This window comes from Typopeltis vanoorti, chromosome 9 (genome assembly GCF_054136105.1).
Source record: "Typopeltis vanoorti isolate ZY-2024b chromosome 9, IOZ_Tvanoo_1.0, whole genome shotgun sequence".
In the NCBI taxonomy this organism is placed as follows: domain Eukaryota; kingdom Metazoa; phylum Arthropoda; class Arachnida; order Uropygi; family Thelyphonidae; genus Typopeltis; species Typopeltis vanoorti.
The window spans coordinates 34,835,422-34,860,958 of record NC_143557.1 but is presented as its reverse complement, the minus strand read 5'-3'; the positions used below and the strand labels follow the sequence as shown (position 1 = coordinate 34,860,958).

At 35.7% G+C, this 25,537-nt stretch overlaps 1 protein-coding gene across 2 annotated transcripts in view; it reads left to right on the top strand.

Moving 5' to 3' along the window:
- The window catches only part of LOC150102965 (sorting nexin-14-like), a 793,179-nt gene that overhangs the window by 150,367 nt on the left and 617,275 nt on the right, over positions 1-25,537 (top strand). For both annotated transcript variants that reach the window (XM_090397844.1, XM_090397845.1), the window contains 2 exons: positions 4,213-4,256; positions 18,158-18,245. In XM_090397844.1, the coding sequence (XP_090253970.1) occupies positions 4,213-4,256; positions 18,158-18,245 (132 nt within the window). The remainder of the gene's footprint in view (positions 1-4,212; positions 4,257-18,157; positions 18,246-25,537) is intronic.

Genomic DNA, 25,537 nt, shown 5'->3' with positions numbered 1-25,537 from the left:
AAGAATATAGAAGGAACCCGACACAAGTAAGTGGAAGCAATGTCAGGCTCAGCTCCGGACCCCATGGCCTCTAACCACGTACTCTCAAGACGGGAGCCCCTGTTTCAGATTAGGACAATGTAATAATGTTTCACAATCCTTATACACTCTTTGTTTACATAAGGGTAAGAACCTACTCTTATGCAGGACTTCAGTCTTTTCCAGCAAACCTTGTATGTAGAAGTGATAGCATGTTCTACAGATACAGTTACATGATATTTAATGTATTCTTATGTTTCTAATGAAAAGCAGATTTCCTTATTGGCTAAATGAAGATAAATCACAGGTGCAAAGGAACCTGATGAACACTAAGAAATGTTAGATGAAGAAGCTTATTCTTGCAGCATCCTAAAGAACAAATTTTGCAAATAGGAAGATTAAGTGTTTTTCACATCTTTGATGCTTTTGGAGATTCCTTGGATAATGGAAATGTGGTTAATCTCTTCTTGAGTTGTTGAAGATGAGTAACTCAATATTTGGTTATGGTCTTTATTGATGAAAGTATCACTGAGGCTATATTTTATTTGATCTCCTTCTTTAATGTCCATGGAGCAAAGAGTGAGTCCATTGGATGGTAGTACTTATAGTGCTGTACGTATGATACTGAAATAGAGCTCATAACATAATGTCATGTGTGTATTTTGAAAAACTGAACATTTATTTGTGTGATTGAAGACTTAGGAGAAGTCTAAAAGGAGATGTTTGTTATTGTCAGTTTCAAGTGTCAACTGTATCCTGGGGTGAATAAGATTATTTTTGTTTACAACTTCTTAGAGTTCTATTAATGAACCCTGCCATATTTCAAAAATGTTATACAGATATTTGCACCATGGCAAAACATCCGAATCAGAGTTAATCAGGAGTAGCTTCCAAAGATATGTGATTAATAATGAAGCAATATCTGTAAATGCAAGATGAAATTCCAAAATTGTTTTTAAAATTGAAGGTATTTTTGTACAATGAAGGAGATTACCTATAACCAGTGGTGAGCTATGGAAATTTTAACAAAGGGCTCGCATCGTCGAGGGGAAAAAAAAAAAAAAGGGCTAACTTAGCCCTTATAATACTTACATTGTGACTTTGTAGAGCTTCTGACAGATATGATAATTCTTGTAGGATATCAATCATTAATGCTAGATCTTTTAAAAATTCCAAATTGAGAAGTTATATTATTCGTTTGATGCAAAATGCTTGCATAAAGCTGGGTAATTTCTCCATACAGCAAGAGCCATTTATAAACTGCAAGCTGCTCATCGTGGTCCAAACACACAGTCGATGTTTAAAATTTCGTTACCAAGGTCTTTTGTAATCGTATTTAATTCTCATTGATTTTTTGATGATTGATGATAAAAAGCATATAATTTATCCATAAATACACACACGGACAAAGAAATTAGTGCACCAAGAAGAAAGCATAAGATTCAACTGAAATTTTATTGGTGTAATGATACAGGTGAGTGATGCGCATGATGGCAAAAACAGAGCTGAAGGACAATTACAAAGGGATCTGTGGTACGTAATCCGGTCATCATCAATAGCGCATTGCACCGCCTCATGCGGTGCAATGCGCTATTGACATTAAGGGAATATTGGTAAACACGTTAACTATAATTGTAAACACGGTAATGGTAAACACGGTAAACTGTTTACCAATATTCCCATAATCGACACCTTATCTCTCTTAGAAAACTTTTTTCCCTCTGACATCTTAGATCTCTTTTCCTTTGCCATTAACTCTGGGTATTTCTCTTGGAACAACAAAATCTACAAGCAGATAGAGGGAACTGCCATGGGTTTCCCCCTCTCACCCCCCCTTGCCAATTTCTATATGGAAGATTTCGAAAAACGAGCCATAGACTCAGCCCCACTCAAACCTTCTATCTGGCTAAGATATGTAGATGATGTGTTCTCTATTTGGCCTCATGGCCCAGACACGTTAGACTCCTTCCTCAGTCATCTCAATAGTCTACATCCAAGAATCCAGTTCACTATGGAAAAGGAAAGGAACAATTGTTTACCCTTCCTAGACACCTTAGTCACACGCTTGCCTAATGATACACTTACCTTCACCGTATACAGAAAACCCACACACACACAGGCAGATACATTCACAAACTCTCCCACCACCACCCCTCTCAACAATATGGCATTATTAAAACTCTTACCAAGAGAGCCCACAATCTTTGTTCCAGTGGAACCGCCCTCACTACTGAGCTTAACCACATACACAGCACTTTCCTCTCCAATGGCTACAGTGATCACAGTATCAAAAAAATAATCAACTCCTCCCCCATTCCCCGTCCTTCTCGTCAACAAGATTTAAAAATGCCATCACCATACCCTACATCCGTGGCACATCCGAAAAAATAGCCAAGATACTAAAACAGTACAACCTACACACAGCATATAAGCCCCACTGCAAACTTGCTACCCTTATCCGTTCTACAAAAGATCAGCTCCCTCCTCTCTCTCTGCCTGGAGTTTACAAAGTACCCTGTTCCAAAGTACCCTGTAAGCTGGCGTACTTTGGACAGACAGGCAGATCAGCATCCATCCCTCTAGAGGAACACAAGTCTTACATCTTCAAACACAACTATGACCATTCAGGCTTGGCTGACCATGTTTTGGACACCACCCACAGAGTATCATGGAAGAAAACCACCATGCTCCACCACAGCAAATTCAAGAAAGAGAGACTTTTCTTAGAAGCAGCAGCAGCTCTCAAAAACCAACCAAATCTCAATAAATACGGTTGCATTAAGCTTCCGAAGATTTGGGAAACACTCATCACCAGAGTTCTCACCTTACATTCCAGGCCACCTACTACGGCCCTGAGAGGGCGCTCTACCTAGATAGGACTTTAGTGTCACCCACGTGGTTGGGCTTAGTATTGTTTGTTATTTGTTTATATGTTACATTAATTGTTTTTGTAATCCCCGTAGATGTCCTAGTGACTAGGACGAAATATAGGAAGTATTAAATTCTAATTTAATTCTTTTTGAGTGTTGTAAAAAATCCATTAAGCCTCCAACATGATATCCTCACAGCACTTAAGCCTCTACACACGCTGGTCTGGTTGGTCGAGTGTTTAGCACATCCACTCTCCAGCCAAGAAGCTGTGGGTTTGAATCCCGCCATGGGCATAGATGTTTGTGATTGTCTTACTTACTCTGTGCGGAAAGGGCATCTGCAATTCTACCACTTCGACCTACTACAGTACCATATGTACTGCTGTAACCTGTGTCCTGGCACAGTATGATCATTGATGTCTTTGTGCCATAATAATCAAAAATAACTAAACAACCATTTACACTTTTCAATGTTTACGTGATATACCTATTTTTCATGCCAAAATACCATCGTATGTAAATCCTCTTGTAACAACACATCAGAACTTCCTGACATTTTCTATTTTAGCTTCATCCGTAAAGAATTAAATGTCTCTTCTGAAATTTTGAACTGTATCATTGATGTGTGTGTATATATATATATATATATATATATATATATATAAATGGGACACTTCATCCCATACACAACTCTGTGGCTCCTATCAGCCATCTATCCCTGTTGGCTAGCTACCAACTGTCTATCTGTCCCCATTCTGCTCAGTTTCAAACTAAATTGACCATGTGGTATTCTATCAGAACTTAGTAAAATCCAGAAAAATTACTGTATAAACATCTCTGTCAAGAATACACTTTTTTTTTTTAAAAAAAAAAAAAAGAAGAAAGAAACGAGCAACTTCAAGAGCTATACATGCTCATTAAAAGCAGGCTTTTATAAACTTCCATGCCCAAGGTGGGATTTGAGCCCCACAGCCTTTTGGTTGAAAAGTGGATATGTTATCCACTTTGTCAATCTGGCTTGCACTTGTCATCTTATTACAAATTATAACCAAGCTACTGAAACAACACTTTCCTGTAACAACCCATATTGCTTTCACTCTCATCAATTCTGTTTGTATTTTATCTCCACCCAGCCTCACTGACACCTTCACCACTACACGTTAACATCTGAGATATCCAAGTTGAAGAATAGTTGGTTTCTCTTTCATTTCAGTATTTTTGCAAATACTTTTTTCAAGACTTAACCACATTTAATAAGTATGAAAACTTGCAAATCTTATTGCAGAATACAAACTTTATGATAATATTTTTTTTAATATTTCAGATTCTTAACATCATACTTAGAAGACATATTTATTCATGGTACAGGTATGTTTGTGTCCCTTTATTATTATTGTATAATTGATATTTTTTGGAATAATTTTATATATTTAGAATATATCAGCTAAACTAACTCCTTTTAATTCCCGTATGAATTTAAAGTGGCAATTATAGTAGCATGTATACATTTTGCGGTGGTATTTTCTTGTTCAACAAGATTGTTAAACAAGAACAAGGGGGCTCGCAAATTTGAGAAAAATTTAATAAAGGGCCCAATCAGAGATAGCTGGCCTAAGGCTAGCAGCACACAGTGAAGAGGTGGCTTAACAAGTGCTGCCATCTTGTGGTCCCTAACCCTAACACAGTATATTTAATGTCTGATATAGTGTGGGTTCTACGGTTGATTTTCTTGAATTTACAGGACAAAAAACCCGAGTTTCCTGGGAAAAAACCCCGCTTGCTTGAGCCAGAGATTGACTAACTTGGGAACTGGTTTAAAAAACACTTAGAAAAATTTCCTCTAGTCGCCAACTAGATTCGAAACCAAGTCTTCCTTCATGCAGTCAAGCATCATGGTGTGCAAACGCCACATCACCAAGCTACACAGGCTGCCTATTTAGAATATATTATTGAATATTTTGGAATATTGAATAATATTTAGAATAACATAAAATATATTCGTTAAAGATACCAAGCTATTTTAAACCTGGTTTTAATCCATTTCCTAAGTAAGCAAACAGACAAAACCAAGTTTGTGCCTGCAAGTAATGCAAGTCTGGGTGACCACGCACGTAGTGCAACTCGTGGTAAAGGTGGAATAAACTCTGATCACTATTCTTGGTATTTACACTTAATGTAAAGCACATCTCCTTGAGAAGATGTATGATGCTATGCATTAAAGGCAAGGGGGGGGCACTACCCAGAGCCTGGCTCCCACTGATGAGACCTCAATAAAGGTCGAAACCGGACTGGGTAGTGGCCCCCTTGCCTTTAATGCATAGCATCGTACATCTTCTCAAGGAGATGTGCTTTACATTAAGGATAAAGAATAGTGATCAGAGCTTATTCCACCTTTACCATGAGTTGCCTAAGACTTGCACTATGTGCGGTCACCCAAACTTGCATTACTTGCAGGTGCAAACTTGACTTTGTCTGTTTGCTTCCTTGGGAAATGGATTAAAACCAGGTTTAAAATAGCTTGGTATCTTTAACGTATATTATACCCAAGGTAAAAACTTTCTAATAAAATATATTATTGAATATTAACTTAACAGTTAAGTAGCTTTAAAAAGTAGATGTAAAATGGATAAGTTTCAGTACGTTGTTATCTAATTGGCTGCAAGTGCCCATTCTCCAACAGACAGGCTGTAGGTTCAAACCACATTGTGGGCATAGATGTTGGTAATTGTCTCCCCGATATGAAGCCACTGTCCCACTTATCAGAGTCCTGAACTGGCTTGATAAAGTTCCATGTTTGGTCTCTAGAGTACTTTTTCTGAGTTATGTGAAAAATATTGTTGAGAGTTTATTTTTCACTTGGTTAGACTATAATAAGTTTAGTTTAATCCTTTATCCAAGTGTGAGCAAACAAGCTTTGTGCCTGAAAGTATCTTCAGGACTGGGGTAAGGTAGTGAAACACCAGGCAACTCGTTGCAAAGGTGGAGAAAGCTCTCATCACTCCTATCTCAGTATCTCCCATAATGCAAAGCACATCTCCTTGCGGATATGTGTAATGTTATGCATTAAGGCAAGGGCCACTACCCATACCGGTTTCGACCTTTATTGAGGTCTCGTCAGTGGGAGCCAGGCCCAGTAGCGGAGATGCAAAGGCAGAAGCAATGAGAGGTCATCCTAACCTATATGAGTTGCCAAAGGGTGTGCAACCTTATTATTAAATTACTCCAGATTCAGGGAAAGATGTTGAGAGTTTATTTTTCACTTGGTTAGACTATAATAAGTTTAGTTTAATCCTTTATTCAAGTGTGAGCAAACAAGGTTTGCACCTGAAAGTATCTTCAGGACTGGGGTAAGGTAGTGCAACACTAGGCAACTCGTTTCAAAGGTGGAGAAAGCTCTCATCACTCCTATCTCATTATCTCCCATAATGCAAAGCACATCTCCTGGTGGATATGTGTAATGCTATGCATTAAGGCAAGGGTCACTACCCATACCGGTTTCGACCTTTATTGAGGTCTCGTCAAGGTTGCTTAATAAGGTTGCACACCCTTTGGCAACTCCTATAGGTTACGATGACCTCTCATTGCTTCTGCCTTTGTATCTCCACTACTGGGCCTGGCTCCCACTGACGAGACCTCAATAAAGGTCGAAACCGGTATGGGTAGTGGCCCTTGCCTTAATGCATAACATTACACATATCCGCAAGGAGATGTGCTTTGCATTATGGGAGATACTGAGATAGGAGTGATGAGATCTTTCTCCACCTTTGCAACGAGTAGCCTGGTGTTGCACTACCTTACCCCAGTCCTGAAGATACTTTCAGGCACAAAGCTTGTTTGCTCACACTTGGATAAAAGATTAAACTAAACTTATTATTATGTGAAAAATAAAAAAAACATAAACAAACAAACAAAATAAAAATTTTAAACAATCCTTGGCATTTCCACGTTACTAATGTGCTATAGATTACCCAACCTTTTATATGTGAGAGTGACAAAAATTGTTAATATTCAGATTATTTTTATTATTAGTTTTGTGTTCATAGTGATTTCAGAGAGTATTTAAAATGGCTCATTCCATGTCAGTTTAGGTTTGAACTTTGAAAATCTAATTAAAGTGAATTTTAGGCTGGATTTCAGCTAGTGGAATGAGTGGATTATTGTACAAATGAACAAATACACACACACACACACACATATATATATTTATATATATATATATATATATATGTACATTTGTCAAGTTTATCAGCTCTTTAGGGCTCTCAATGGCTCACTTTAGTGAGTACTGTAGTGGCGAACCTGAGGTACGTGATGTTGGACCATGCCTTATTTCATGTAAAATATATCTGTTATATTATCTGTAGACTGGTCCTTACTCTTCTGTCCTTCTTGCTCCTTCCCCCTCCTTTTTTTCTTTCTTATTTTACTTTTCTTCATCACTTGCAGTTTGTTTAGTCTTACCTAGTAGGCTAAACAAACACAGAACACAAAGGCAAACCACTTCTGTATATATTTTGCCAAGAAAATCTTATGAATAGAGGCTTGAGTTATTGTTATATAGTGCAGGAAGATGGGACACCCACCTCAGAAGGCACTGAAATGACTACTGGGGATGAGCAGAGAGGAACTTCCAATGAAGTTACCAAGAATGATGAAGCTGGATCAAAGCCTTCTGGAAGTTCAACTTCTGATAGAGTTAATCTCAGAAGACGATGCCTCTGCTTTACTGATTTACATAAAATAGGAACATAGAATGTAAGAAGTATATGTATCAAGGAAATCTGGAACTGGTGAAGAAAGAAATTAGAACTCGACTTAAGATGTTAGGAATCAGTGAACTGAGATGGACAGAAATAGGTCACTTTGGTTCCGATGATTTCATGATGTATTACTCTGGACACGAAAACCTTGGAAGAAATGGATAGCATTCATAGAAGAAAATACAGAAAATACATTTTTCGTTACAACCCAGTGTTTGATAAAATAATTCTAATCAGAATAAAGGACATACCCAGTGAATGTTAATGTTACACTCATACAGGTGTATACACCCACTACAGATTCAAGTGAAGATGAGGTAGAAGAATTTTGCAGCTGCTTGCAACAAGTAGTATACGTACTGATAAAACAGATTTACTCTCGATATTCGGTGATTGAAATGCAAAAGTGAGTGAAAAAGAAAAATGAGGCATCACTTGAAAATTTGGTTTAGGACTGATGAATAGAGCAGGAGAAAGGATGTTGGAGTTTTGTGTTGGGAACAGTTGCTTTATTGCAAACACTTGCTTCCAACAATATAAAAGACGATTGTACACTTGGATTCACCTAATGGAAAATACAGAAATCAGATAGATTATGTTGTTGCCAGCAGAAAGGGGAGAGTGCTATCCAAGCAGCAAAAATACTACCTGGTGCAGACTGTGAGACAAATAATGAAATATTGATAGCTGAAGTTAAATTAAGGGCTGAGAAGAAACAAAAGGACAGTATCAGATTTGATTTTGATCTTATAAATGAAGCATTTAAAATAGAAGTCAAAAAGAAATTAAAAAGTTTGGAGAAGACAGGAAGAGAATTAGAACTGTGGGAAGAAACAAAATGTGTAGTTATAGAAACAGCAAAGAAAACTTAATAAAGCAACAAGAAAGAAAGATTGCAAATGGTTGTCAGAAGAATCTATTCAAATAGCAGAGGAAAGAAGAAAAATGAAACTTCAGAGAAAAAGAAAGGGTTAGACAACTGAGTGCCAATTTCCAAAGACAGACTAGAAAAGATAAGGAAAACATCTAAACAAAAGGTGCAAGGAAATTGAAGAAAGCAATATTATGGGTGGAACAAGAGATCTGTTTAGAAAAATAAATGTTACAGGGAAGTTTATCCCTAGATTAGGCATGGTAAAAAGTAATTCAACTAAATGTCTAATGGAAGAAGAAGCAGTGAAAAAAAAAGATGGGAAGAGTATGTAGAGGATTTGTATGAGAAAGTTAATAACATTGAAAGAGAATTTCAAAGGAGAGAATTTGTCGAAGAACCCATGATAATGAAAAGTGAAGTGATATCAGTAACGGAACAGCTGCCAAAAAGAAAAGCTCCTGGAACTGATGGTGTGTCAGTGGAATTATTGAGATCAACTGGGGATGAAGTAGTGAATATATTGACTGAAATTTGCCAACAGGTTTGGAAGAAAATATACGGCCTAGACTGGAAAACATCAGTATTTATCCCAATTCCAAAAAAAAAATCAAATGCCAGAGATTGTGAGAATTATAGAACCATGACTTTAATTTCACATGCAAGTAAAGTTATGCTGAAAGTGATTGCTAACAAAGGTTGGAGCCATAGGTGAATAGAGAAATTCCACAAGAACAGGCAGGCTTTAGGAGAGGCAGAGGAACTAGAGACCAAACAGCAAACAAGATGGATTATGGAAAAAACAAAAATATTCATCTGTTTTATTGATTATAAGAAAGCTTTTGATTGAGATCAATGAGAATACCTAAACATCTGATTCTCTTGATAAGAGGGCTGTATGACAACCAAGAAGCTTCATAAAAAACTAGTCTTTGGAGAAATAGACAGTGCTTGAGTGTAAAAAGGAGTGCGGCAGGGTTGTATACTGTTGCCCTACCTTTTTAATATTTATAGTGAATATGTTATGAGAATGGCTGATGTAGACAAAGATCCAGCTGGAATTAAGATTGGTGGCAGAAAAATAAATAATTTAAGATATGCAGATGATACAACCCTTATAGCAGAAACTAAGGAAAATCTGGAGTGGCTGATTCTTTTGGTTCAGATGGAAAGTAACAAAGCCAGGCTTAATTTAAACATCAGCAAAACAAAAGTGATAGCTTCTGGCAATTTAAACGAATAGAGGGAGATAAAATAAAAATTGTTCAAAAGTTATGATTTACTGGAATCTAGAAGAAGAAATGATGGTAAATGTGAAGATGAAATTAAAAGAAGGATAGTCCTGCGGAAAAAAAAACCAATGTTAAACCTGACAAAAATTATGAAAGATAGAGGTGTGAGTAAGGCCACGAGAGTTGGAATTGTCAAAGCAATGTCATTTCCAGTAATGATATATGGACGTGAAAGCTGGATTATTAAGAAAGATAGAAAGTGAATTGATTCATTTGAATTATGGGTGTGGAGGAGACTATTAAGAATCTCATGGGCTGCAAGAATAACCAATAAAAAGGTTTTAGAGAATATAAATACAGAATGCTCCTTGGAGGTGATGATTGCTAAATAGAAGTTTATGTACTTCGGACATATTATACGAGTAGATGAATAATTGGAAAAGGCAGTTATGTTGGGGAAGATTGAGGGTATGAGAAGAAGAGTAAGACCACAAAAGAATTGGATGGGCAACATAAAAGAACTACCAATTTCAAATTACAATTACTGAAAGAAAGGACAGGAGGACGAGTGGGATGGAGAGCCTTTGTTCACAGGATCACCAAGAGTCGAAAAGGATTCACAACAATTATTTATTCCTCAATAGTAACAGTAATAAGGATAACAAACATAGTTATTCTATATAAATTATACAAATCAAAGTATTGAACATAAAAGAATAACAAATTTGAATTTTTAATCACAATAATTAGGAACACTCAGTCACTTCTACATAATAATTTATTATGAAATAGTTAATTGTCTTGCTTTCATGAAAATAATATTCTTTGAAACTTTTAATTCCTACTTCTTCCAGTATCTCGTTTTCTACAGAAATGGTCGCTAGATTTGACATTGTAGACAATTTAAGTGGTTTTTGATAGGCTTTAATTTTGAGATGCTACATTCTCCAGTGGTGACTGATCTTGGCAAAGTTAAAGAGAGCGCTACAAAAGTATTTGGAAATATATCAAATAAATTATTGCTGTAAATATATTGTAATATTTCATCTGGAATCATTAGATTTTAGAAAACAACTTAGTTTGTAGATTTTAGTTATATTAAACTAACGTTTTTATTCAACCACGGTAGTTGTCTCCATAATTTTCATCATCATCAAATTCCTGCCATGTACCCTCAAGGGGTGTACAGGATATGATAGTACTACATGAAAAAAAATTACATCATTACTAACTTCCTATCTACAATTTTCCTCCAAACCAGTCTGTTACTTGTCAAGACTCCAACATTATCAGATCTTATATTTCTGTCTTCTAAGGCACTTTTTACTGTATCAATCCACCTATATCTTGGTCTTCCTCTGGGTCGTTTTCCTGCCAATCTGGCAGAGAACACTTGTTTTGCTAATCTTTCCTCTCCCATTCTGTTTTAGTGACCATACCACCTGAGATTAGCTCTGCTAACGCATTCCTGGATGTTGACAATGTCAAGTTCTTTCCTAATATCCTCGTTTTTAATATGATATTGCCATTGATGCCATCTGTTCATGCCTATAATCTTTCTCAGGGCTCTCATATCTGCGGTCTCTAGTTTTGGTCAAGTGTTTTACTTCTGACCCAGCTCTCAGATCCATAAGTTAAAACTGGTTTGAACACTGTCTTGTATACTGCTAATTTAGTGTTCCTACTAATTTCTCTCTTATTCCATATGAATTTATTCAATTGACTTCCTACGATACCAGCTTTGCTGATTCTGTTGTCTATTTCTATATTTAATTTACCATCTTCAGTAAAAATCGTACCTAAGTAGCTGAAATGTTTCACTTGTTCCACAGGTTCTCCATTCACAACACGGTTGACATTTTCAGTGATTCTGCCTATTTTCATTGTCTTTGTCTTTTTATTGCTGACCTTCATACCATATCTATTACAACAGCTATTCCATTTAGTCAGAGAATCTTGCAGACCTAAATAAAGAGCTAACATTAACATCTCCAATTTTGATATCATGTTTAATACCACTTTCCTTCATAATGTGATCCATGTAGATAATGAATAACAGAGTGGATAATGTACATCCTTGTCTCACACCAGATTTAACATTAAACCATCTTCTATACTTCCTTCAATTCTAACTGCTGACTTACAACTCAAATAAAGACTAAGTACTGCTTGATATAATGCCCCATTGACACCATATAACTGTAGCGTATTGAATAGCTTCTCTCTTGGCACCTTGTCATATGCCTTTTCCAAATCGACAAAACTTAAATACAGATCTTTGTTATATTCCCATGCTTTCTCGACTATTTGTCGTAAAGTGAAGATCTGATCCTGACAGCCTCTATTTGGCCTGAATCCAGCTTGTTTTTCACCAAGCTTTTCTTCCACAATTCTTCTCAACCGTTTCTCAAATATACTTGCATAGATCTTGACAGGAACACTCAGTAGGGAAATACCTCTGTAATTCTCACATTCAGTTTTATTTCCCTTTTTATATATGGGTACTATGAGAGCTCTACTCCAATCATCGGGAATTCGTCCCTCTGTCCATGCTTTCTGAGCTATGCAGTGCAGCCACTGTAAGACTCTTATACCACCATACCTCAGCATTTCTGGTCGAATATCATCTACTCCTGCTGCCATTCCACATTTCAAGCCTTTGATGGCTTTTTCTACTTCAAGAATGGATATGTATTCCTGACTGCATGCCTGGTCAGTGTTTTTTACCACTGTGCTGTCAAGGATATCTTTTTCTCCCATTTTCATGTCACCTTTATCATCTCGAACTCCTTTTACAGCACTCTTTTCTCCATTCCTAAGCTTCTTCAACAACCTCCAGAATATTTTGCCACCTTCTTGATATTTATTTTCTATATTCTTGCCAAAGTCCTCCCATGACTTTTGTTTAGCTAGTTTTACACAGTGTTTAGCATTCTTGCATTTGTCTCTGTATTCTCTAAGAGCACAAGCTGACTTATTTGACAGGAACTTTTGATATGCTTTCTTCTTTTCCTTCACTGCCTCTTTAACTTCCTGTGTCCACCAGGGAGTTCTGATTTTTTTATCCTTCCACACAACCTCACCATATGCCTCTCTGGCAGAATCAACCAATTTTTAGAGTTTGCCACTGAATCTCCAAGGTTTGATTCCTGTTCTCAAACTCTCGTTTTTTCTTCAATAATCTTTGTGTATTTTAGTCTACAGTTCACATCTGAGAGCTGTTCAACTTTTATTCGCTTTAAAACTTTCTTACATGTTATTCTTTTCAATATGAAATTCAATTTTATCCTGCTAAAGACTAAATAGTGATCGCTTCCAATTTCAAATCCTCTGTACACTCTGGTGTCCTGCACCAGGGAGAAAACATCACTATCAACAATAACATAGTCAATGAGACTTTTCTTATTCCTTGCCTCTTCTCTCCATGTGAATTTGTGCACATTTTTATGTTGGAACATGGTGTTAGTAATAACCAGTCCATGTCCTGAGCAGAAATCCAACAGGTATTTGCCATTATTATTAGCTTTGCTCTTTTCTCCAAATTTTCCCAAAATATTTTTGTATGTCTCACAGTCATTTCCTACTCTGCTATTTAGATCCCCAACAAGGACCAACTTTTCCTTTTTCATTGTGTCAGTTGCTTTTTCTAAAGCATCAAAAAATTCCTCCACTTCTACCTTAGTAGAACCTTCTGTGGGACCATAGGCACAAATAAGTCTCATTGTCCAGTTCCCCATTCTCATATTTGCCCACATCACTCTACTTGAGACTGCCTGCCATTCAAGAAGATTAGCCTCGTATTTTGTGTTGAATGCTATGGCTACTCCTTCTTTTCCTTGATTGTCATTTCCTGAATATGACATTTTGTATTTATTGCTCAGAAAGATCTCACCAGTTTTTGTCTTTTTTGTTTCAGTCATCCCTATTATGTCGATCTGGTACTTATCTGATTCCTCAGCTAGATCTCTTTCTTTGCCATTCAGGCTTCTTATGTTGATAGTACTGATCTTTAACTCTGCTGATGTTGAGTTGGGATGTGTTTTCAGATTTGTTCCAGTAGCTGACTTTTCGCTGTTCACTCTGGTTCCCTGGCAAAAACAACGGGGGCCTTGTTTAACTGGGTGACGCCCCAGCTGGCATGAAATTTTGTCATGTCATACCATCATTTTGTATATTGGTTTAAGCCAATAAGAATACAATTTGGTTGGCTAAATCCCAAATTGCCAGCCCATCCTCGTTCGTTCAGTATCCAAGTAGATACCCAACACGGTGCACCACGAGAAGGTGAGGATTAGACATTAGGTCAGAAGCCCTGGTCGGTTCTCCGCATTCCTTTAAAGGCTATGTGGAGGTCTCCTCTCAGTTATACAGCTTTGTCACTTAAGCACCCCTATTTTCAAAAATGCATTTAGTTCTTTATACATTGATGTCCTCTCAATATCACATTCATTACTATGTTCATCAGTCATTATCAATTGTAAATTTTTCGTAGTTACAAGGTGAGTTCTTCGTCTGTAAATGAATTCAAGAAGAGATATGATAGATAATGTTTTGATAGTTTGGGTCTCTCACGATGAGTCTACTGATGCCATGGAGATACCTGTAATAATAATAATAAATTGCATATGTCATCTAGAACACTGAAAAGGCCATGATATTCTTTTAGTATCATAAACCTCTCTTTTAAAGATATCATTGTTGTCTTGAATATGGGGAAAAAATTAATTTATTTTCAAATTTAGTTTTGGATCATAAATGGGCCAACTGTGGGATTCATAGTCAAAATGAGTTCACTTCCTCATGTTTCTAGCATTTTGTACATTGCAGAAAGTCGCATCAGTGTCACTTGAGATTGATGCCAACATTTCTTATAGTACCAATAATATATTTATCATATATATCATCACTTCATTTTTCTTAAAAACATTTCTTAATCCCTTTGATACTTTCGATGGCATTATGTGCATTGAATTTTGGTTCCTTCATAATTTTGTTTATAACTTTAATTTTACTTAAAACATCATGCCAAATTAGTACTAAGTGGATATTTTTGAAAGTATACCTTTGACTTGCATTTTTAGAGTCTGTAACTTTATTAATGTCATCAACAGCTTCTAAAAGAGCATTGCATACTCCCTCTAATTGAGTTTTTAGTGGCATGATGGTGTCAATTCAACTTTCTTATCATGTATTCGACAATGTTTTCAAATTTATTTTGTAAATATGTTTTCAATACACAGCAATGTTTTGTTGAAAAGTAATGATATAGTTCTTGGTTGATATAAAAAAAATTCAGTGGTATCAAGATTTTCGCTGCATCATTCACTGCCAAGTTTAAACAATGTACGGAACAAAGCATGTATCATACCCTAGAATTTTTTTTTCTCTAGGATTTTGTGTTGCAATCCATTATATTTGCCATGTATATTTGTGGCATTGTTGTATCTCTGGCTCAAATTATTTTTGTCTAGATTCAGTTTTTATAAGTAGTCTATTGAAAATGTGTGTAATCCTTCTCCAGTCATGCTACCTACTGTGGGAACACTGGGACAAAATTTCCCCAAAAGTGTTCATATATATAAATATTTGGATTTTGGAAATCTACAAATCTGACAATAATTATTCTATTCTATACAGCTCATATCAGGGGTTATATCTAAAATAATTGATTAATATTTAGTAATTCTTACATTATTCAAAATAGTTTCATTCATCACATTTACTATAATTTTATTCATTTGGTTTTGAATTTCATCCCTTAAATGTGTAATATTATTCAGTATTGATGTTTGTATTCTACATAAATGTTCTGTTGTAATGTTATCAGATTTTGCTATGGTTTCTGCCAAATGAAGAAAATTAATTCACATTATCACACTTATAAAGTTTCTTGGATGATCCTCTGAATGCTAAACATTGTCCTCCTTTGTGGCAAATGTGGAAAGATTGCATCAAACTTGCTAAGTTGGCATTATCAGAATTGAAACTATTAACTTTAAATGCATGCTGGAAAGCTACTTGACCAAAATGTGTGAAAAAGAAAAAAGTGATGATGAAGAGATTCCACTCACTGCAAGATTAATTAAAGAACGACTTCAAATGGGTAAATTGCAAAGTCATTTTCTTACACATGATCCATATACCGAAAGAGCTGAACAGTTTAAATGTGAACTGAAGTCATGTATGGTGTGATATGAAGAATTATACAAGGATCTAGTCAAAACAGGATATCAACAATTAATTAGAGTTTGTGGTAAAAAAAAATCAGCCCTCAGAATTATTGAAAATTAGTGCTAATTTTGTTCCTTTTTACTGAAGAAAATATTTCGCCATTGCAGTATGACCAGGACAGCAAAAGTGTTTCAAGTGATGGAAGTGATTTAATTCCAGTCTCACACAAAAGAATGCAGCTGCTATCAGAAAGTGACGGCGAATAAAATTTAATAACTAATAACTATATGGGCGTGTGTATTTGGGCCTTTTTGGATTTGTTTTATTAGTGACAAACTTATTTTCTTTAAGAAAGATACATATGTATATATTTCAAATAAGTACTTAAAATAAAATTTAAAAATTCCAGTAATATTAAATAGAGTTTTATTCAATGATTTTCATATGTTTTGTTTTAAAATAACTTATTGTTCGTATCGGGTTTTCACATCTGGAACCATTCCTCCATTTTTCCATATGCACTGCATTCTTTTTTACACAGATTTTTTCTGGAACCATCTACTGTGTAAATGGAGAATCGGGTGCATAGACAAAATACAGAATGTACAGGTTATACAGTTTGGCCTTTTTCCCATTGGATCCTGTGGTTGGTGTTTTCAATCCCATGCTGTGTTTGGCCAGATTTGAGAGAAGTAAGGCGTTGGATATTGTCTTGGTTTCGAGATGTATCTATTGACAGATCTTCCTGCTTGTCTGTAGTAAGACAAATTGCATGAATGTGGTATTTTGTATATGCCCGGTAGCATCATTATCATTGGTGAGAGTTTGTCATTTGGAGAAGGCAATGGATTATGAATTTGGTTGGTAAGTAGCTATGAGTTTATATTTTCTTACAATTTTTGCCACTCATTCAGAGATGTGGTTTTTAATATATGGTATAGGAGCCCTGTGGACTTCTAGTCTAGTCTAGGTTGCTGTATAGGAGAGTTGTTAATTATTTTCTGTATTATTCTTGGATTGTATCCATTTAATAAGGCTGTTTGATTGATAGTATCCAATTCTTGTTTAAGAGATCCTTCGGAATAATAAATCTTGTGTGTGCTCAAGACACTAGGAATTTAATGGTGCCATATTTTCGAAGTGGATAGTGGACTGATGTATTGTGGATAAAAGTTGGTTTTTGGTAGATTGATGCAGAAATGGATCCATCTTGTTTCTGTTGGATGTACATGCAAAAAGGAGATTCCTTTTGATGAATCTTTTTCTGACGTGAACTTGTTAGAAAGTTCATCATTATCATCTGCTCCAATGAACAGATGATGAAGAACTTAGTACAAGGATGTAGAGTGTTGTGTTTTTGTAAAATGAATGGAGTTCTGGTTCTGTGTGACTCCAGACTGCAAAGACATCATTTATGTATCACAACAAGATTGGTGGTTTTGTGTCAAGAGAAGATTCTTCCTTCCAAGTGTTCATGTTAAAAGTTGGCTAAGTTAGGTGATAGTGGCGAGCCTATTGCCATTCTTTCTACTTGTTTGTATACATTATCCTTCCAAGTGAAGTAACCAGATGTGATTGAAAATTTGAATAAGTCCACTATGCCTAATGGAAATTTTCGGATTAGAATTTCTATTGTCTCATTGTGAGGGATATTTGTGAAGAGAGAGAGACAGTGTCGAAGCTCACTGTGTTTTTAGAAGCCAGTTTTCTGTCTTTTATTCTTGCCTACAAAATTCTGTGGAATTTATCAATGAAGCTGAGTGGCCAGTGAGGGTGAGGAGAAGATGAGACAGAAATCTCGAGATTTATACTTGGGACTTCTTATAGAACCCAAAGTAGGTATAAGTGGACAGTTGTTTTCATGTAATTTTGGTGAACCATATATTCTAGCAGGTTTTGCATGGTATTTTCTGAGTCTTTTGATAGTTTCTTGACCTGTGGATGTCATTTTCTCCAATAATTTGTTGAGTTTATCGAGTTGACTTTTTTTTTTTTTGGTAAGATCCATCTTAGCTGGAAGTGTGTATGGAGAGAGGTGTAAGAGTAATTGTTTTACATGGAGAGTAGTTAATTAGTGGAATCTATTGGAAATACAAGGAGTATGAATGAGTTTAAGGTTGAGTTATCATAGATACATTGCTCAGTAAGTGAGCCCTTCTATAATGATTGTTGGCTCAGTGTAGTTTTGTTATAAAAATAAGTAATGGCTAATACTTAGTGTAATTTATTTTGCAGCACAATCAGTACTGATGAATCATTTGTCCAGGAAACAAGATTAGCATTTCGTTTTCTTATTGCCAGTTTGCTGAGACGAGCTCAACAGGTAAAAATTTTATACATTTTGTATGTTTCCCCTTTTCCTTAATTTTTTCCACTTTTTTAAAAATGATTGCTCCGAACTGTAATGTAATGCTTATGAATGTTTAGAGATCAACTTAGAATTAATTTCAGTAAAATTAGTAGTCCAAAGTGGAAGGAAAATAAGCATTTATCATGACTTATTAGCCAGCCTGGTTGACTGAATAGTTAAGGTACCTCCTCTCCAACAAAAGTGGCTGTGGGTTTGAATCCTACTGTAGACATGGATGTTTGTGATTGTCTTTTGCTGGGAGATGAATTTCACTGCCCAGTGTGAGACCACTGCTTTACTTATTGGGCTTGAAAAGGTTCCATGTTTGGTCTTAGAGTGAGGTTTCTGAATTCTGCAAAAGATAGTAATAAAAAAATCCTTAGGTTGCCTGTGATGTTAATGTATTATAATGTTAAGTTCTGAATGAAACTAAAATTGGATTAATTTACGTTTCCTTCAGACTTAACGTGGGGTTACATTTTGAATCAATTATCTCCTGTAAATTACTAAAATATTACTAAACTGAGAATCTTTCATTTATTTTGTTATAATGTAAAGTATTATGAATTGCTAAATTGCTTAAATCTTACTGCTTAAGTGTAAGTACTTATAAATTTCTGGGAGAAAGAGATAATCCGATTAAATAAAAGGTGGCCGGAATCGAAAACCCATGCAATAAGCAAGTAGTCCTCCCCCCACTCATGCATTCCGAGAATCACGCTAAGGATTCCGTGTGTGGCGCTCAGTACTGGGTGGCATGAAGTGACGCTGAAAAATGAGAGGAGAAATCAATGACGTAGTGGTAACGTGTGGTGTGCAATTTAAAAAGTCATGCAGCGCCAGAAAAAACCTTCTTATTCTTAGGCTTGTGCCCTCTTATGCTCCGGGTCTTGTGCGGTCTTGCTGTGGTGTGTGGAGCCTCCTCGTGGCATCCCCTCGTTCCCTGCGGATTTGAGATAATGACTGAGGAACTTTGCCATGAATTTCCTGAAAATTTACTAGTCGGCAACCAGCCCAGCAGAAGATATTCACCGATGCTTACGGAGATTTCGTTATGATGTTGAGCCAGTTCACCAAAGAATAACATCTACTTATTTTCGGAGGCAGAAGTATGTGCAGATTGAACCCTTGAAGAATGTCTCAGAAAAAGCAGAAGGAACGTGGAGTCGAAAGTATTTGTCCTGACGAGATATGTGAGGTGGCCAAATAGTTTACCCAACAATTGGTAACAGTATAGTTTCTTATGTAAATGTGTACTAAAAGAAAATTTTAGGAAGAACTCTAGAGATTGTTTCTTTTAATGATAGAGTATATTATGAGTATTTTGTGAGAGAAATTGTACGAGAGCATGTGGAGCTACATTAGTAATTCAGTTAACAAATGTCTTTAATATTGATGAATAAGTGTGATCTTTCAAATATAAGTCGTAAATCATAAATGAAGTTCTTTGTCATACATGCTAAGATAGATATAGAGAATCTGTGAAATTAGTGCTCATTCATTAGCAATTGCAGATTACTTAATCAAAGTGTATTCATAATGTGTAATATGTATCAATTGAATTAAATGTTTTGTTCTTTTTGTTTAACTGATGACTTGCCTGATTTTCTTCTCTGTTGCACTTGCTCATAAAATACGGACCACAGCGGGAGATTAATTTATGGTGAGGCTATGACTGCCAATAACCTATAGTAATATAAGATTGTAAGCTAAACTGTTTCTGGTTCATTGATAATACATTCTTTGTTAATCTAGGATTCGGGGTGGCGCAGTGAAAAATAAATTTTCCCTGAATCTGAAAAAGGAATTAGAACCAGTGTAGAGACAAGGGAGTTGGCATTGACCATTAATATTCCCTTTGTCCCCCAAACCACTAGCATCATTCTTATATGTAAAGATTGGCCAAGAGAAATATAGAAGTTAAGAGAATAAGGTCTTACTAGAGAAGGATTTTACTAAGGGCACAGATACAAGTGCAATATAAGTGTAATTAAGATTTAAAGAGAACAATACGTAAGATAAATAAAGGAGAAATTAAATTTTACAATGGCAACATAGAAAAAGGCCAAGACAATAGAAATAAACACCAAAGGATAATAAAATTTTACAATAGGTTTACAATCTTTTGGAGGTTGGGAGTTATGAGCAGTGTGTAATCTGTAACTAAATTGTATTTTTCTCAAAGTTTTTACTTTTTCACAAATTATAACATTGACATTTTATTTGAGAAATAAGTGATAAAGAATTCATTCCTTTTTTTGTTTTTCTTTTATTATTATAAAATAACATTTGTTAATATCTAACGTATATAACTTTGCAGACCTACGGTGGTTCAGTTGCTTGTGACGATGAAATCTATCATCAAATCACCTGATGGTTACAAAACTAGTAATTGTTATAGGTGACTTATATCATCTGAACATTTATTGCATAGCAAAGAAAACTTGCAAGAAAAATGAACAAGAATTTAGAGTAGCGGTCCCTTTGTTCTACACACACACCTCATCATATCATGCCTTAAATACATTAAAATTTTTTGCAGATACCACACACTCATGCAGTGCATTCCAGTTATTCACAACTCTCCATGCAAAAAAACCATCTTCTCACTCCCTTCCTCACACACTCCTTATACATCTTCCAGGTATGACCTCTTGTTCTCTCACCATTTTATACAAAAACCTCTTCATTAATTCTATAATAACCTCTTACCAACTTGTATGTCTATATCGTATCACTCCTATCCACTGCACTCTGTAAATTGTATCTTCTCAACCTTTCTTCATACTCAACATTCCAGATACCAGAAACTGCCTTAGTCGACTGCCTCTGGACCTTTTCCAATATCTCTTCATCCTTTTGATAACAGGCGACCAACTCTGTGGCATTATACAATGGAACTAGAATATCGTTACTTCTACAAGTCAGTGTCCTTTGCATTATTACCAGAATTCATTGTGTTCTCCTCACAATTTTGGCAATACGTCTTTTAAATTTTAGATCCTTATCCACCATCACTCCAAGATCTCATTTCTTTGACCTCCAACAAAATATCCCCACCAAAAGTAAATTCTATGCCCCATGTTTGTTTTCCAATTATTAAACCTTATATTTTGCAACATTGAACATTGAACTCCCCACTCCTTTGTCCATTCATTCACTCTATTCAAATCTTTTTGGCCACAACGTCTGCTCTACTCCTCATAGTTTGTCCTAACTTTGCATCAACTGCAAACAACTGTATATCCCCATCCAAATCTTCCCCAATATCATTAACATACAGGTTAAAAAGCAATGGTCCTAAAACAGATCCCCGAGGCACACCACTAGTGACTTTTTTTTTTCTGTTGACATTGCTTCCCCATACACAACCTGTTGATATCTATCAGATAGCCACTCTCCATTCCAATGCACAAGTCTGATATCCAATCCTATCCACTCTAGTTTCACTATCAACTTATGTGGTAATTTATCAAAAAGCCTTTGCAAAATCTAAGTGTACCTACTGTGTATCCATCTCCCACATCCAGTGTTGCTGTCACCTTATTGTACTAAGTAAGTAGATTGCTAAAACATGAACTCCCTTTAAGAAATCTGTTGTCCATCAAAGATAATACAAGTGTTGTCAACCACACCTGTATGTCATGTATATTGCCACATGCCGGGATGCCACCGAATAAGAAGACAGCCAGCAACATCCTACAAAGATATGTCCAAATTTTCCTGCTATATATTCTTCATATTTCTGTCTATATAAAACATCAGTAATACCCTAAAAAATTTGAGTAAAAAGCCAATGACATTATAAAAAGGGGCACTCCAAAACAAAAATAGGCCAAATAGCCATAAAAATAATAAAGAGAAATGATTCCAAGCACCAAGCAGTATATAACATTTATAGTCCATCCAGTTTTAACAGTCAAGTTAGGAATAAAACAATTGATCAAAAACTACAACTAAATATCATTACCATCTAAATTATCATTACAGATGGTAATGGTATTAGAACAGTATTGAAATTGAAGAGAATAAAAGTAACTTACTAACAGATTAAGATTAGTGGTTATTCCGCACTGTAAATTACTAGTCAGACTAAACATAGAATGGTACGCTTAGATTTTATCACCTGGTTTCTCTTGTGATGTAGAAACACTGTAGAGGGTCAAAAGATGAATAACTAAGGCAATATCAGGACTTGGGAATTTTGTTATTGGGAGACAGTGAGAGAATGCAAATTGCAGAGTTTCTTGTATAGGCAGAAACAAGGTGATGTGATACATTTAAGTTAACAAGGAAAGTTTACCAGATAATACAGAGGGAGATTATAAGAGTTGTGAGAAAAGAACAAGAGGCCATCCCTGGAAGTAAAGATTTGGTAAAGAGAGGAGTGAAGAATAGAATTTTTACATGGAGATTGGAATGTATTATTTGTATAATGCATGAATGTATAAGTATAATGCATAAGTGTAATGCATGAATGTATAAGTGAATTTTGGTATACCAAAATTCACATTAGATTTTTCAGGATGATATTGCTATTGTTCCCATGGCTGACATTTAAACTTAGAAATTGCACGATAGAGATACATTGGTGTTTTACATATGTCCCATCAATAGTTATCAGTATATTACCATATATGATGTGTGCAACTGTATCTTTTCTTGAAGCAGAAACTGCTGCTTCTTCGAATTGTATATCTAGACCTTAAGACTCATGTTGTGTAAAGCATCACTTTTCCGGTATTACCATGAGATTGTTTGAGGATTTTGTAGTTCCGAACACTTGACTATGTTTTGATTCTGGTAATAATATCTAATCCAAGACTGAACAGGGTGATAATGGATGATAATGAGATTTTTGTTAAACAAGAGTCAAATTACACTGTAGGCCTCAGTTAGCATGCATTTGGTTTTGCTTAGAAAGATCACTATGAACATGGAAATCATAGGGATTATATTTCTAGTCTATAGGCAATCATTCCATAATATGTCTAACATAATTTTTTGACAAATTTTTTTCAGCTTCACACACAATTCTATGGAACATTTGTCTCAAAATATAACAAATATTGAGACCAATCATCACTGAAAATTTAAATGCACAGTTTAAATATATCGCTGAATTCACTCTTTTGTTGCTCAGATTTGAATATGAGCAGGACGTACCAGAAGGGTTCCTTGGAAAGACATAGGAAATGTACACAGATTGGAACATAATAACTGTAGCATTAGTAACTCATTAGCAGGGCCAATACTTACACTTTTCCTGAGGTGATATGGGGCCCTTAAATTGGTGCTAATTTTTTTTTTTGGCCATCCCCAGCTAGAGCCTTGTGCACCTATGCATAAGTATGGCCCTGTTCATCAGATGTTAAGTATAAAGTTGATACAATTACTTCATTGATTGAGACCATTGTAGCCAAGCAGATTTGTTAGGCTTGGTGCTTTTTAAGCATCTTATAACATATTAATCACAACTTTTGCTACTGAAAATGAATTACATCTTTTTATGTGCATTTAAGTCTGCTTTTGATGACGCTAGTGATTGTGGATAGTAGGTTTCTGAGAAATGCTTATATATTATCAGAGACCTCCAGGGAGTCAGTGACTCATTAGAGGAGGCTATATATCACCCAACACCAACTGTCGTACCTTCTCTTGAATTTTTCATGCCATATGCACTCAACACTTACAGGCAAATTCTTCCACTCATGTATTGATCTGTGAGAGCAAAATCTAGCTTGCACATTCCCTTTCTTGCACACAAATTTAACTGCTTCCATGGATTCCCCCTTGTCCAATATCCTATAATATTCTTTCAGAAGTTTATAGACATCATATCATCCATCTTTCTCCTGTCATCAAGTGACTGCAGCCCACATACTCTCAATCTGACCTTGTAATCTACATTCCATAATCTCAATATCATCTTTGTACTATTATTTGCACCCTTTTCAGATCTTCTTCTTCTTCTAGGAACCCAGGAGACTGTGCACTGTAATCTAGATGTGTTCATATCAAAGCCTTGTTAAAAGGCAAAATGAGTTATATTTGCAATTTTTGCTGTGACCTTTGAACTTCAAATGCCTATCCACCATAACTCAAAGATCCATAACTTCATCTGTTTCTCCCAGCATAATCCTGCCAAAACAATATGCTGTTGGGTATCTCACCATGCTAGAGTGCATAACTTAACACTTAATAACTACTAATATTGTCTGCAGTGACAGCAGTTATCATTTGCCCACAGTTCCAACCTATTTAAATCATTCCTTAAAGTTCTGTATATCAGTAGCATCCCTTGCCCTGCCTATCATGGCATCATCACCAAGCAGTTGAACATCTGCTATCAGGTCGTTCCTAATACTGTTAACCCAATAAGGTTACAATTCCATTTCATTCCTATCCTGTTTGTTATTTGAACTTTATAGAGACATATTTAGATACCACATTATTTAAACATCTTTTACAAGCTTCCCATTCAGTAACTGATGCCATGGGAATGAACATAGTATTCTCTTGAGATTATCATACTTTCCAGCTTTATAGTTCACCATGAAACCTGTCTTACTTTCCAGGTTATTACTGCATAATTACTATCACCATCGTGGTGGCCAAATAGTCATACTCTTAACTGTTGTGACCCCTTCTAATGCTGTGATCAAATCTAACTCTTTGGTCTCAAGTTCCTTTTTCAAATTCTGCTTGAGAAAGTTTACTTGCATCAGCTCTATAAAGTATCCTTCATTCTTATTATGCATTTTCTCTTCTACATAATCAATGTTTGGGTAATTTAAGTCGCTCATAATGATTACTCATAAATTAGTACTTATCAGGCTAATTTGGCAATGGATTTTTTCATTCCCAGCAACTGAATTGTTTGATCTTTAGCAATTCCCTACCACTACCATTCGTTTTATCCTGTTAGTCTCTACTTCACACCAGATAGCCTGAAACTCATTGCTACATCTGATATTATTTAGTAGTCCCTCCCCCATCTTTTTTGCCTTTCTAAAAATACTATGCTATTTACACACAATTCTAGTTACTACATCTGAATCAAAAGGTAGATTTCACTAATGCCAACAGTCTTAGGCCATAGCATATTCACCAAAGCAAGAAACTCAACTCCTTTATTCCTGATGTTCCTGGCTTTTGTGTATAGACATAAGTTACCTCCTGGATATTATTCTTGAGGAAAATGGGTAACAATTTTTTTTTTATTTTTTGTAGAGAATGTTGAGCTGTCGTGTACAATTTTTTAA